The following is a 14497-nucleotide window of genomic DNA, read 5'->3' on the forward strand; positions in this document are numbered from 1 at the left end:
TTCATGTTGCTCTCAAAATTCATTTCCAAGAAAAACAAAGAATTACTGATTTATTTCAATCGAATAAGCCATTTAACTGGACTGAACTAATTTAGAAAGTTGTGCTGAAACCAATTTCTTAAAGTTAATGTCAAGTTCACAATAGTGGTGTTTACTTAGAATCCTCCATTACACAAAGAGGGACACTGGCGTTCAGATCAAATAACAGACATTTAGGTTACTGTGATAGGACTCATGTATGTTATACATGAGAAAGAGAGAAAAAATAGTGGAAGGAGGAGAGGACAGGAGAGGAGAGGAGAGGAGAGGAGAGGAGAGGAGAGGAGAGGAGAGGAGAGGAGAGGAGAGGAGAGGAGAGGAGAGGAGAGGAGAGGCAAAAAAAAAAGGGGGGCTGAAAGAACAGAGTAAGATCCAGGTCTTACCTAACATTGGTGGGGAGAAAACAGGATTCTCGAGTGTCTGACGGTGAGATGGAGTTGGTGAGTTCAGTTTGGGGCAAGTGCAGACATGTTGAGTCTTTATGACCACAGCTGAATCCCAAGGGAAAAATCTACACCAAGGCAACCCAGGTAGAAAATAGGTACAAATACAGAAAGAGGTAAGTATACAGATTAAAGGGATTGGGAGAGTGTGTAGACTCAAAAGAAGATGGGCCTGAGGAATTCTAAGAACAGCAATATTGAAAGACGAAGGAAAAATTCATAAAACATTAAAAAGAACCTAACAGCAATTTAAGTAAGGCATGGCTGCAAACAAGGAAAGGGTAGGTTTCAAGGAGGTTATAATGGCATCATAAAAAATCCACAGAAAGGTGAGCCAGGAGCCACATCCATTGTGTTTAACACATCAAGGTCCAGGTGACCTTGTGGAGAATAATCTCAAGGAAGCTGTGGGAGTCATCGGACCATAGTGCTTTGAGAAGTGGCTGGGAAGTGAGGAAATGGAGGAGGCACTCAGGCAATTCTTGATCTGGTCATGCACACAAGGAGGCACCAAAACCAGCGAATACTCAGGGGACTCATAACAGAGCTGCCTGACCAACACAGCATCTGCTCCAGATCAACAAGGGCAAAGAACTGAGGATCAGAGCTGGCAGCCCCGTCTCCCCAGAGGACTGTGAGAACTAACGGGATGGTACAGAAGGAAGCGCCACGCACAATGCCTGGCACACCCGCAGATATTAGCCATTGTTCCCGCTAGAATAATAGGAATTCAATGCTTCCTGCCACATGTACTTCAATGCCATTCGTCCCAAGATCAAGAACTGCTTCTCATATTAATAGATATAGGTAAAGTGGCCCATACTGACCGAACCCTGAGAGCACAGCTCTTGAAGAAAACCATACTCCATCATGATTCCTCACACAAACCCATGATCTGGTATCAGTGATACCACGTGACCTGTAACAGAAGGGCCTGTGTGCCATAGAATGAATGATTAATTCATGGCACATGATCTATTTCTCATCTCAAATCATACTACTGATACTGCTGTCCTCATCAGTCTGACGCCTACCCTACTGCTCTTCTTCCCCATCCTAGAAGAAGCCATGAGTTTCTTCTCTTCCCAGGGAGACTAAAATGACTATTTCTCTGATTTTTCTCCCAGCAAATTAAGGTTCAACTAAACTAAGAGGGCCCTGGGTTCTCTGGCTTGCAAAATCCATATCGAGGTTTGCATAGATTTAGAAGTAGATCTAAGCTTAGAAACCACAATCTAACAGTTTCTAGAAGCACAGTATGGACCCCCAAGCCACTTACATTTTAGGGATGATACAAAGGGTATAAAGAAAGAAAAAAGGTCAGAGAATTCCTAAGAACAGCCTGAGAGGTCCTCTGGGGGGAAGGCATAATTCCAGTATCTATTCAAGTACTCTTCCTGTCCTTAGACTCTACACCTAAGGTTGACATCTTCGGAACATACCAGTGCTCAATGAAGGGAAGAAGAGGCAGAGTGGTAGGGCTTCTCTCATAGTAAAAGTCACCAGAACTAAAGTCCCCAAGCTGGCATGCTTCCCCATGACCTCTTTATCTCACTAATCCTGGCTGCCTTTTCACACCATCCCTTCCTCTATAAACTGACTGACCGTAAGGTGTTCAGGTCCCCAACGTTACATGCGATACAATTATATCAGTTAATGGTATTACGAGGACAATGGCTGTGCATTCAGCACATGGTCTGAGGCAGGTACACACTGATCGTTTTCTAAGCATTGTCTCTTTTACTGCTCTTTGTGTGAAGCAGCTCAAGGAAAGGATTCTGGTTTTGTTGTTAGGTCAAGTCGCACACTGGATACATGAGTGTTTGAAATACAGCAGATGCACTACGCTTGTTTCTCACATAGTCACCCTCCGTTCAAACCACCCTATCTATGGGTAGGGCTCATCCATTTCCACTCACAAAGGTGAACACTATGAGCAAAGGAATAAGTCATTTGACTGGGACAAATATGTTACTAAGTGACAGAATCTAAATTTCAGCCTGAGGCTAGATGCCACACTGTTAACCATTGTTACATTGTCTAAAATAGTCAGAGATCTGAAGGACTCACCCAAGTAGTGACAAGCATGGATTAGACTGAACTAGGCTCACAGAACTAAAACCGCCTCAGGGGCTTTGTCTAAGATCATTTATTTTAGAGGCTATGTTTTTCTTTTTCCTCTAACTATTCAGCTAGGCATGTATATATTTCTTTAAAAAGTAGGCAAACTTCTGAAGCAAAGATGTTAAATATTTGGATTAAAAGGATGTAATGGTACTTTTCAGTTTAGCACCATTGATTCACTGACTTATGCTTTCGTCTCCCTTAAACTTCAGCCCAAAAGAAACAACAGAGAATCTTTGGAAGGAGACAGAAACCAAAATTAAACAGAACTCCATTCTGAAGACTTCTGAGCTCTCCGATTCCATCATCACAAACGTAATCTGACAATCGTTTCATTTCTTTAGAAATCTCAGGATTCAGAAAACACACTTGGCTACAGAAACAGACAACAGGGAAGTAGTCAGAGAAGAAGGTGACTGGCGTCCATTACAAACAAGAGTCTACCATTAGGTGAGCTGAAGAGTCTACCATTAGGTCTCTGAAAATGGTGTAGTTTCTAAGATTGTCTAGGGCTTCCAAACTTTTTTTTTAATAAGTAAATTACATAAAGGTTAACTTTTCACTCTTGTACATCCCTTCAAGAACACTGCCCTGCGTGCAGTTAACTCACAAATTCCAGCAACCAGTCACAGAGTTGCCTTCCCTGGGGTCAGTTTCCTTTCCTGTACAGAGCACTCAGCCATCCTTCTCAGCTGCAGGCCTCATTTTACATTCCTATTTATGTTCCCATTATCCTGTTCTCAGCAGGTCCCTCCGGTTACCACCGGAAGTGATAAATGATGCAGGATTCCAAAGTGCGTTAAATTTAAAGAAAGCACACTAAAACTAGGGTCATGGTTGCAAAGTAGTGGGTTTCACAGTGGGAGGATTCAACCCCTGACTGTCACTGTCCCTTACTGTGGGAAGAACCAGGAAGCAAGAATAAGTCATGAAGCATGGAGAGGCTACAAACCTTTCGCCCACCTGCTCTACGTGTACCAGCCCAAGAGAGAGCACAGCTGTCAAGGAGAACTTCCTTCTCCCCGTCCTGATAGCTACCTCGTGCCAATGCCTTGTTATATGACAGCAAGTGATTCTGGAGACATGCTCTGATCACCTGCATTCCCTCCTTGCTGCAACTCAGTCCCCAAAGCCCATGCACAAACTCTTCCCCAGGCAGAATGCAGTCAAGGTCTGTCTAAAGGAAGATTTCCACTTGGATTTTGCCAGAAGGGTTTCCATTCCAAAGTGCGCTGTAAGCACTGGACTGGAAGCCATCCCAATAACACAGGTATTTCTCTCACATTCGAGTGTAGTTATGGAAGAAGGATCAGCTGCTGCTCAAAGTGTTGTCTCTGAGGATGGGGAGAAATCAATCTAAGCATTAGAATTCATGAAAATTTCTTTCCATGAAAGGGAATGCGTTACTCTCTGGGAAATCCAACATGTAACTAAAACGTTGTGTAGATAAAACTGGCAAAAACAGATGTTCCGTGAGTATGTATTTTTTAAACCAAAGCAGAATCGCAGAGGTGACTAGGTTGTGATTTTTCCAAAGCTATTCCCAACTCTCCTACATCGTGTGTCCATGCTGTCTGGTAGAGTGGGAACCAAGTGTGTACGACCTTGTGATATGACTTGCAGGCTTGCTCTGGTGATATTTAAACACCGTGGCTTTTCTAGCTTTATTTGTTTAGTGTGTGTGCACACAAGTTTTGGCTGTCTATTATCAACCCAAAATTCCCATCTGTAATGAGCAAACGTGAAGGATAGCGGAAACATCTTCCTTTTCGATAGCCCCTGTGCACGTCTGGGTTAAGCAGCGGTTTTCCTTTTCTTTACACTCAGTGCCTGCACACGCAAGCCAAGGCACTCCTGTGGAAGTCAGAGGCCAGTTTACAGATGGTTCTCGCCTTCCACGCGGTGGGTCCAGAGGAACAGACTCCGGTCATTAGCCTTGGCAGCAAGTGCCATTACCTGCTGAGCCACCTCCCGCCCAGAACTGCACTTTGTCTCACACCCCGACTTTTCACACCTTCCCATCTTATTTACTTATTGCATAAAAAGGCCTCTGAGGTGTTGAGGAAGCAGCTATGGAGGACATCAGGACCTAAGTTCAGTTCCAGAATTAATGTTTAAAAAAAGAAAAAAATAGCAGGCACGATGGCATACTTAAAATCACAGAGCTGAGGGGCAAAGACAGACAAATTCATCACGCTTTCTGGCTAGCCAGCCTAGCCTCCCTGCCAGGTTCCAGACCAGTGAGAAGAAAACCTTTCTCAAAAACACAACAGGAATCCAGACGGTACTGGTACACACCTTTAATACCAGCAGAAGCAGGCTGATCTCTGGGAGTTTGAGATCAGCCTAGTCTACAGAGCTAGTTACAGGACAGTTAAATCAGAGAAATCTTGTCCAAGAAAAAAAAAGATGAGGGAGGAAAACCTTAAGGAATGACAGCTGAGGTTGTCCACTGGCCTCCATGTGTGTGGGCACGCATTTACACATATGCAAGCGCACACACACAGGCATGCACATGTTCTCTCTCTCCCTCTCTTTCTCTCTTCTTCCCTCCTTCCCTTCCTCCCTCCGTCCCTCCCTCCCCCCCCTCCCACCTCCCACTCTGAAGACAAGGACCTGCTTACTCAATCCCTTGTAGCCCTATGACTGTTCCCTTCATCTGACTAAGCAGTGGGCCACATAAGCAACTGATGGTTAGTAACTTCTGGCCATAGTTCAAAATATGAGGTAATGGCTTATCTACCTAGATAAAATGTTTTCTTAGACTATAAGAAAAACGTAAGCACTACCGCAAAAGCTTTTAAGGTTATCAGGGATTCCACCACTTATGACATTAATTCGGGTACCTAATCTCTGTGTCATAGTCTCCTGATAGAGAAGACACACAATGGTGCCTTTATCATAAGAGTGTTTTGACAACAAAATGTGGTATTACAAGTAAATAATTAAACGGGTTGTATAGAATAATGAGATATTAGAAATCCCTACACTTTATACAAAAGGGACCACATGACTCGTGGGGGAGTAGGTAAAGACACGCACTTGGGAGTGAGATAGGGAAAGAATGAGAAGCATTCTCCTTAAGTGGATCTCACCCACACCTGGTGCCAAGGCAAAGGCAGCTCTTGACATCACAGCCGAATGAATGAATCATGCAGATCCCTCGTTTTACCAAAGCCTGCAAACACAACACGCTGTGCACTGCCAACGATGGGAGGGCTGGGGTGAAGAGGCATCAGGAAGCCATCATCTAGGAGGATTAACAAGGACCCAAGCATCACCTCTCTCCATCACACCCCCAGGGTCTCAGGAGAAGCAGCAGGCTGGAAGGCATTGCTGCCAGATTTATTCCTATCATACCTCGACACAAAAAGGCCAAAGGAAAAAAGAACGTGTCCACCCATCATCAATGCTTCCTAGAGTGCCTTCCATCACTATGTCTATCATTGCGTTTGCCACAGGAAAAAAATATGTAACAGATGACAATAAGAATACATACAATAAGCCGGGCGATGGTGGCGCACGCCTTTAATCCCAGCACTCGGGAGGCAGAGGCAGGCGGATCTCTGTGAGTTCGAGACCAGCCTGGTCTACAGAGCTAGTTCCAGGACAGGCTCCAAAGCCACAGAGAAACCCTGTCTCGAAAAACCAAAAAAAAAAAAAAAAAAGAATACATACAATAATGTATATTGTGTATGCAGTGACCAGCATTCACACATACACACATCTTTCTTGCTATGTACTGCTACCCTGGTCATCCATTACATGAGGAAGGAATTATCTTTCTACTGACAGAGACCTACAGTAGTATGGGATCATCTCTTGCACACTGCAAAGATTTGTCACTCATGTTAGTTTAATAAAACACTGATTGGCCAGTAGCCAGGCAGTAAATACAGTCAGGGTGACCAGACTAGGAGAATTCTGGGAAGAGGAAAGGCAGAAGCAGTCACCATCCAGACACAGAGGAAGCAAGATGAGAATGCCTTTCCAATAAAAGTTACGAAGCCACGTGGCTAACAGATAAAATTTATGGGTTAAATTAAGTTGTAAAAGCTAGTTAGTAATAAACCCGAGCAATAGGCCAGCCAGTTTATAATTAATATAAGCCTCTGTGTGTTTATTTGAGACTGAATGGCTGTAAGACCCAAGTGGGATAGAAACCTCCATCTACATTCTAGCATCATAAGACCAGAAAGAATAGAGGGAAAAAGACATTGTAACTAAATGACCATACCAGGCCAAAGATTGCAGAAGCAGAACAGGGACATAGTTTGGTGATAGCATGCTTATCAAATAAATAAATACAGTTGAAGAATATGTGTTCTTGGAGGGGGGAGGGGCCTTCTGCATAAGCCTGGGAGGAAAGCCTTTAAAAGCGCCTTCTGCTACCTCCAGGTTGAAATGGTCAGGAGATTTTGTAAAACCCACTGCAGCTGCCTCCTCAGTTCCAGTCTTCACCCATCCCATGCATTCCATGCTCTCACGCTAACTGTTAGAAACGCAAGTCCGGGAGGCGGGAACCTCAAGAGTTTGAGGCCCTAGAAAAATGACTCCAAAATTCCAAACAAAATGTCTACTGCATACAGGGTATGAACCAGGTTACTATGTCAGCCCCTGAAGGGAGGAGGGGGTCACTCCCACCCGCCTGTTTCAAGTCTCACTGGAGAGAAGTGTCGGTGTGAGGCAGTCACACAAACAGAAAAGCGCGGCGACACAAATGAAATTACACACGTATTGCATTGCACTATGATTGTGAGGGCTTAGCAGTTAGACAGATCCCTGCTAGGCAGGCAGACAGAAAGATAATTTAAAATGACAAAAGTATAGCTCCTTCCCAATACTCTTAGACCTGGGACAAAGGCCTAGTTGTTTAGTGCTCCCTGCCTGTGGATCAGTATGACAAGTTCAAGACCTGGACCAGGACAAGTTTACCCCAGGTTGTTGGCTTATTCCATTCCCTGTCTTTGTTCAGAGTGACCAAACCTTAAATTCGGGGAAATCCCTCAAAGATTTTACACTATCCCCCACTCAAATACTTTAAACAGCTCCCTCAAAGAGAGGCCAGATTTGGGGCTCCCAAGCCTCCTCCCCAACTTCCCATCTCACCCCCAGCCCCACCCCACTTGGCAGAGTGTCTTTCTCTTTCTATGCCTTACTGTAGTGTGTGTGTTTCCTCACCCCTAATAAAAGTCTTTCTTTACTGGTTGATTCTGTCTGCTGTGTCTGAGGTTTCCCATGCCACCACCTGTCGCACGCAAGATTTTTTTCTGACTTTTAATTCTTTAACTGTCAAAGAAAACGATCCCAATCATGCCCCCCAAGATGGTAGCAATTGCATCAACTGATGTAGAGCCACCAATTCCTCCTAAACTCTTGGCCAGACTGAGAAAGCTCCTGGGAATGCAATATCTAAACAGATATAGCAATGCACGTGAGTGTCTATGGTACCAAAAGGTAGCTTGGAAGATACAGAACACAGCACAAAAAGGCTTTTCAGCCATCTTAAAGCACTTGAAGTTTGATGTGGATGATGACTACCTAAGCAGTAGAACATGAGCCTAGCTCCTCAGAATTCCTGGGTTCCATTACTAGCACTTCAAAATAATAATAGTAATAATGATTTAAAAACAACAATATAATAATACTAATGATGTATTCATAGTTTATTTCACAGGGATGAGATGGCTTCGAGGAGTGATATAATAAGCTCTGGATTTAAAATAAGCACTGATATTTATAGACATTAATGGAGGAACCTGTTGAACACATATAGGTAACTGATAGTACCATAATAAAAATCTTGTGAGAATTCAGAAAATAGAGAAATTGAGGATTACATGATTTTAGGGCAAGATTAACTAGGCTTTTTCTAAGATGTTTATTTTGATTGGCGAACTCATGGGAAAGCAGGTCCTTCTAGGGAAGACATTGAGAGAAAGCACACAGAAATTCAGAGAAGCATGAATAGTCCTGCAGGTGCCATGCAAGGAAGCTTGGCACAAGGGAGCAGGGCCTCAAATGCCAAGCTCAGGATCTGGACTTCATTAGTGAAAAAGAGTTTGTAGACTGTTGCTCAAAGAAAGAATGCCACCTTGCTTTAGGAAGATGGTTTATAAATTCAAATAGTCGAAAAATAGGCACCCTATCTAAGAAAAGGCAACTTGATGATAATAGGAACGGGACGGAGAAACCTCTGATGCAGGGGATGGCTGCAGGACACTCAGGAAGAGCTGCGGAAGTGAAGCCCGGGTGCAGAAGGACGGAGTGCAGCAAAGGCCACAATGCCACCTACCATCCATTCCAGAACCCAGGGAATGTTTGGAAGTGTTCCTAGAGATCAGCATACTAATCTAGAAAACAAGGGTTTCTCTTTTGGAGCTGTTGAACCAGTGTCCCCGTGACAGAGCATGGAGATAAACTTCCTGAAGACAGGAAATAAAGGGAAAGTAAAGGAGGGGAATGGGAAAGCGACACGGGACACACGGAAGGCTGATCCATCATTCCTAGATACTCTGAACTCTGGGCCTTTCTCGTGGATGACAAGCGCTTCCTGGGACAAATCAGTCTCTGTGTCAGTCGAGGGGCAGTCCAGAGCCATCTGGCTACGAAGGCCCTCTTTCTCACATAGTTTGGGTTATTCCACCTAACTTCTTATGCACAGTAGCCATTATAAAAGGCAAAATTATAAACGGGGTTGTTTCAGTCTCTCCACTATGTCACCTCTGTTTCTCAAAGCAGCAAGGTAATGGTGCCTATGGTTGCCCCCCATCCAAATTTATCAGACAAACCTGCTGTTGATTCAACTGCTATCAAAGCTCTCGTCCAAAAGTACAATTTTGTTGACAGGCCTTGTAGAAGATTAAGAAATTTCTGGCCCGAGGAAACCTTCTACATTCTCGGACTCTTTCAAAGTCAAATAGCTAAATGTCCCACAGTAGAATTTATATCGCTCTGCTCTGTGGTGGACAGAGAACCAAAGGGGCATTCTTTCAAGTGTGATGACATTAAAGATTCTAAATTTCATTTGATGGTTTTATGCTGGGGCACATCTGAGTGCCTTGGCGAGTCTATCTATCAATTACCAGTGAATTAATGGATTCTTCTAGATTACCATTGTCATCATTCCACCAGTGATTGCTGTTTTCATTGAGACTTCACAGAAGTGCAAATAGATGTTTGTTAAGCCTGATTAGTGTAGGAGTTTTTCTTGGCTTCTCTGTTTCCAGGCTAATTACTGCCTTCTTCCTGCCTCTTTCTGATGCTCATAATGAAAATACACATGCAACCTCGAGAAAGAGCCTAAAGTTATCAACATATAATTTACCTATTGAGACACCCTACCATCTTATAAACTAAGAATTGTACTACTAGCATATAAAACCAATTTTCCTACAGTGTTTAGGCATACCCTCTACTATCTTTGCAAGGGTAGCTTGGGGTCTTTGGCCCCTTTAAAAGTCACCTCCAGACACTGCCAGATAAGGTTATCCTTTAAGTCAGCACAGTATGTGACCTACAGATACAGTTCAAGTCCTGTCCCTAAACTTCATTCCAAGCAAATGACCACACCTACCTAGAAACTAGTCAGCTAAACTATCTTTTTTTTTCTTAAAAGAAGAAAATGCATGGGTGATGGTGGTATATGCCTTTAATCCCAGCACTTGGGAAACAGAAGCAGTCAGATCTCTGTAAATTCAAGGCTACCCTGGTCTTACAGAGTGAGTTCCAGGACAGCCAGGATATTACACAGAGAAACCCTGCCGCAAAAAAATAAATAAATAAAAAAGGGGAGGGGGCAACAATTAAAATATGTGGGCATTTCTTTTTACATGTAATCTTTCAAACATTGAATCAAATTTAAAAATATGCAAGAAATAGAACTAGAGACTGCTTACATTTAAAAATTCTTCATAAGGGCATCAGAAAACTCTTCTAAGTCAAAGAAAGACCATGTCACAGCATCGGGGAATCTGGCGTCTTAAATTATATAAATTTTAAATGTTGAAAGACATTACTAACATAAGCAAAATCACAGGGCTGGGGCTATAGCTAGTAGTGGAGCACTTGGCATGCATACAAGACACACTATGTCTAACTCTAATCCCAAGAGGGGAGGAGGAGAGGAGGGGAGGAGGGGAGGGGGAGAAGATGGAGTAGGGGTGATGGAGGGAAGGAAGGAAAGAAGGGAGAAGGCAACTGAACTATAGTGCTGATGAACATGAGGAAATTTATCTAAGTAAAGTTTCCTTAATTATAATCAAACATCAGATTCATTGGAGAATGCCATGTTTCCAAAGCAGAGTTTATAGAATGTAGAATTTCCCATAGACGAATTTAGCCATAGACGAAATGATAAAAGATCTATGAACTGCTTCATCGGCAGTTTAACATGAGTGGGCAAGCAGAAACCGGGAGATGAAGCATTGATTTAACTGCCCCCTGTCTTGGTTTACAGTACTAGGGATTAAAACTCAGAATTCTGGGCCGCCATCACCAAGCCCCGTAGCTTCAGCTCTGTGACAAGTATGATTTCTAATTACTCTCTAAAGTTCAAGTCTGCCCTCAAATTCAAGCCTGAAAACATGTGTTTAATTATTTTGAATTAATTCTAGAATCAAATACTTTACATGACGGGACAGTGACTAGAAATTAACTCCAATCCCAGCCTGACACCAACTGAATCACCAACCCTTCTGTGAGCTGGGTTTAAGGTGTCCTCAGTTTCCCCACCAGTACAGTGTGCCCTTCCAGCTGTTAGGCAGGGCCTTATGCAATACACACAAGAGTGCTTTTTAAGTGGGAGTGGTCACTCATCCTGAGACTGATAAGGACCGCACGTGACAGGTTCCTTCAGCTGACTGGGTAAGTTAAGTCAATAGCTCTCTTTCGGCAAGATTGAAAAATATCATTCTTTTCTAAGACACATGTCTCAGGGTGGCTTCCCTCGCTCAACTACTTCATACACCTTTCTATCGACTTTTCTCTACCCCAACAAGCCTCTGGTGGCTCAGCTTATCATTCTGGCTGCCAGATCCCTAAAAGTAGTCCCTGAGCCCCAGTGAACGAACCTGTGAGAATCAAATGACACTCATCAGTCACCACCTCAAACTTTAAAAACTTGGCGAAATCCTTTCTCTGGCGCTTCTCCCTTCTAGAAAAGGCTGCCCTGCGGATGGAAATCTGGGGAAACCATAGACCACCGGGCTGCTCCTTACCTGGTTAAAGTGCAGCTGTCCTAGATCCAGAGCTCCCTGGTGGGGTGCAACCCCCAGACGCTTCAGTAGGAGCCCCAACTGCTTGGCGGACAGACTCCGGTTGGCGCCGAACACGCTCAACACGTCCTCACTGAAGGCGAGCTCCGGTCCCTCCTCCTGGTGTCCCAGGCCGGTGGCCGCCAGCAGCAGCAGCCCGGCCACTGCCCGGCAGGGAGTCATCGTGGAGCGTGGAGCGTGTGGAGCCTACAGCACCGGAGCTGTCGGATGCAGGGACCCGCGCGGGTGCCCTGGTGTCAGTGCCCTTGGAGTGGGAGGGCCACCGTCCCGCGTCACTGCCTGGCCCAGTTAGCGAGACACTCTGTGCCCGCGGTCCTCTGCAGCCCCAGACCTTCAGGGCATTGAAGAGCTAGCACAGTCAGGAGGCGGTGATAGGCGGCGTGGCCCCTCCAGGCCTCGTGCGGAACCTGAGATAAAAGGAACAAAGGGGGGGACAGAGATAAAGGCCACTGGGTCAGCCTCCTGCGGGCCCCAGAGCACAGCGTGGCCAGAGTCTCGAACTCCAAGCCGGGCGCGGGGCCAGCTGCCCGGAGCTGAGTTTGCTGAAGCCTCAGGATTTGCTTACAGTGTGGTGACACTCGCTTGTCCCGGATATAAAGCCCCAAGCGCGCCACACTTCGGGGAACTAAATCCTCTCCGACTGTGCAACCCCAACTCCTCTTCCTGTCTTGAGGTTTTATTTTCCCGCTGCAGACGTGGAAGGGTAGGGACTGTTACCCTCCCCCCCCCCCCAGGGAGCTGCAGAGAAACTCGCCTTCAGGACCCCCAGGTTTCGAGGTTCCCCAGTCTAAGCAGGACCCTCTCTCTACACGCTGTGGACTTGGCAAGCTAATAGGAAGGAGACGGTAGCCTCTCACCTCTAGTGTCTATGTCGGTCTCTGAGGTTCAAAATCTCTCTCTCTCTCTCTCTCTCTCTCTCTCTCTCTCTCTCTCTCTCTCTCTCTCTCTTTCTCTTTCTCTTTCTCTTCTCTCTCCGTACCCCCTCTCCCTCTATCTCTGGGAAGCTCTGGGATCCGGCCTGCACCCTTTAGAGATAAGAGGGGGAGGGAGGGTGCTGTCCCCGCCTCTGTAACACGTGGTGTCACACTCTCCTAAGCTGAGCTCCCGAGCGTGTCCACGCAGAGGCGCAGGCAGAGCCTAGGTGTCTACCTCTGGGTCTGCCATCCCAGTCGCAGGGGTGCCTGCTCCCTCCCTGGAGCCCAGTTCCAGGATGGGGTCCCTAGTCCCCTTCCTGGTGTCAGGTGCCACTTTTTTGTTACCTCCGAGGAATCAGCTTCCTGGAGCGGAGTCTAGAGCCCCTTGCATTGTCTAAGAAATTAACAGGAATTGGCTTTTTGCCTCACTTCTTAAAATCAGAGGAGAAAGAGGAAGCCAGATCAGTCTCCTGTTGGTGGGCTAGCTGAGCCAGCACGGTCCTTGCGGGCCCTTCCTGACGCCGCTCGGGATATCCGCAGATCACACGGAATGTTTATTTGTTCAGATGAAGGTTCAAGAAAAGCTGACTTGGGTGTGAGGTCAACAAGTTTGTGTAAAGTGAATGTGGTGTTTGGGGGACAAAGGTTGTATCCGGTGGATGAAACGATCCAGAAATAGAGAAATAAAGTGAAACCGGCTTGGCTGTCAGATGGCTAAAAAAGAATTCAAAAGTGCAGCTCATGCCTTTCAGGGTGGGTGTGCTTTAAACTCCGAAGAATAGCAAGTTCAAAAACAGATACACAGCTAATAGACGAGTAAAGAGGTGAAAGGAAAAAGAAAGTATTACTCATAAGAAATTTGGGAGTTTCCCTCCTTTCCCTCTGTGTATCTGTGTGCGTGCGTGTGTGTGTGTGTGTGTGTGTGAGAGAGAGAGAGAGAGAGAGAGAGAGAGAGAGAGAGAGAGAGAGAGAGAGAGAGAGAGAGAGAGAGAGAGAGAGAGAGAATGGGGGAGGAGGGAAAATTCCAGGAAGGTGGGGGCCTAGGTGAGAGCAGCTGCAGGACTGTCCAGCGAAGGAAGGCGGGGCGGGGCTATGCGCTGTCTCACAGCAGGGGCATCAAGCAGCTGTGCCACGGCAGCCGCCAGGAGGAAGTTTTCTGCATAAGTGCACCAAGCACTAATGTGGAGAATAATTTCTTCATGACTGGCAGCAATTCAGATCAACAGATCCCTGGTGAGTGCTTGCATATACAGGACACAAAAAGCCCTGCCTCGAAAGACCCTGGCCTGAATGATCTTTGAGAGCAGATTCTTTCCAATTTATAAATAAATAAATAAAACTCTATCCATTTGTTGGTGTTAATTTACAGAATGATGCTCAAAAAGCAAAGTTCTCACCTACGGGTCTAAAGTAAGTTGATAGCACAAAGGGCTCCTTCAGGACCCAGCTGAAGCTCTTTATTGGAGTTTTCATTTACTGGAGTGTGGTCTGTTTCTCCCTTTTGCTTTGGTGACTAACAAGTAAGTGGCCCCTGCACATGAATGGATGCTTTCAAAGGCTGGCCTCCACCCAATAAGATGTTTTTTTCTTCCCAGCATACCCACAACTGCCTTTGAGGACTCAGAGGTGTGCTGACTAACCTTGGGCTGGGGGACGAGTACAATGAACAGATTTTCAATAACACAAACGTTACATTGTGGAT

At 45.3% G+C, this 14497-nt stretch overlaps 1 protein-coding gene across 1 annotated transcript in view; it reads right to left on the bottom strand.

The window, feature by feature from the left end:
- The window catches only part of Slc39a8 (solute carrier family 39 member 8), a 55379-nt gene extending 42490 nt beyond the window's left edge, over positions 1–12889 (bottom strand). The window contains exons 1-2 of the mRNA XM_075981273.1: positions 12739–12889; positions 11825–12288 (exon numbers count right to left, since the gene is read on the bottom strand). Coding sequence (XP_075837388.1) covers positions 11825–12043 — 219 coding nt within the window. The 5' untranslated portion in view covers positions 12044–12288; positions 12739–12889. The remainder of the gene's footprint in view (positions 1–11824; positions 12289–12738) is intronic.
- Between the last annotated feature and the right edge of the window lie 1608 nt (positions 12890–14497).

This window comes from Microtus pennsylvanicus, chromosome 7 (assembly GCF_037038515.1).
Source record: "Microtus pennsylvanicus isolate mMicPen1 chromosome 7, mMicPen1.hap1, whole genome shotgun sequence".
Lineage (NCBI taxonomy): Eukaryota > Metazoa > Chordata > Mammalia > Rodentia > Cricetidae > Microtus > Microtus pennsylvanicus.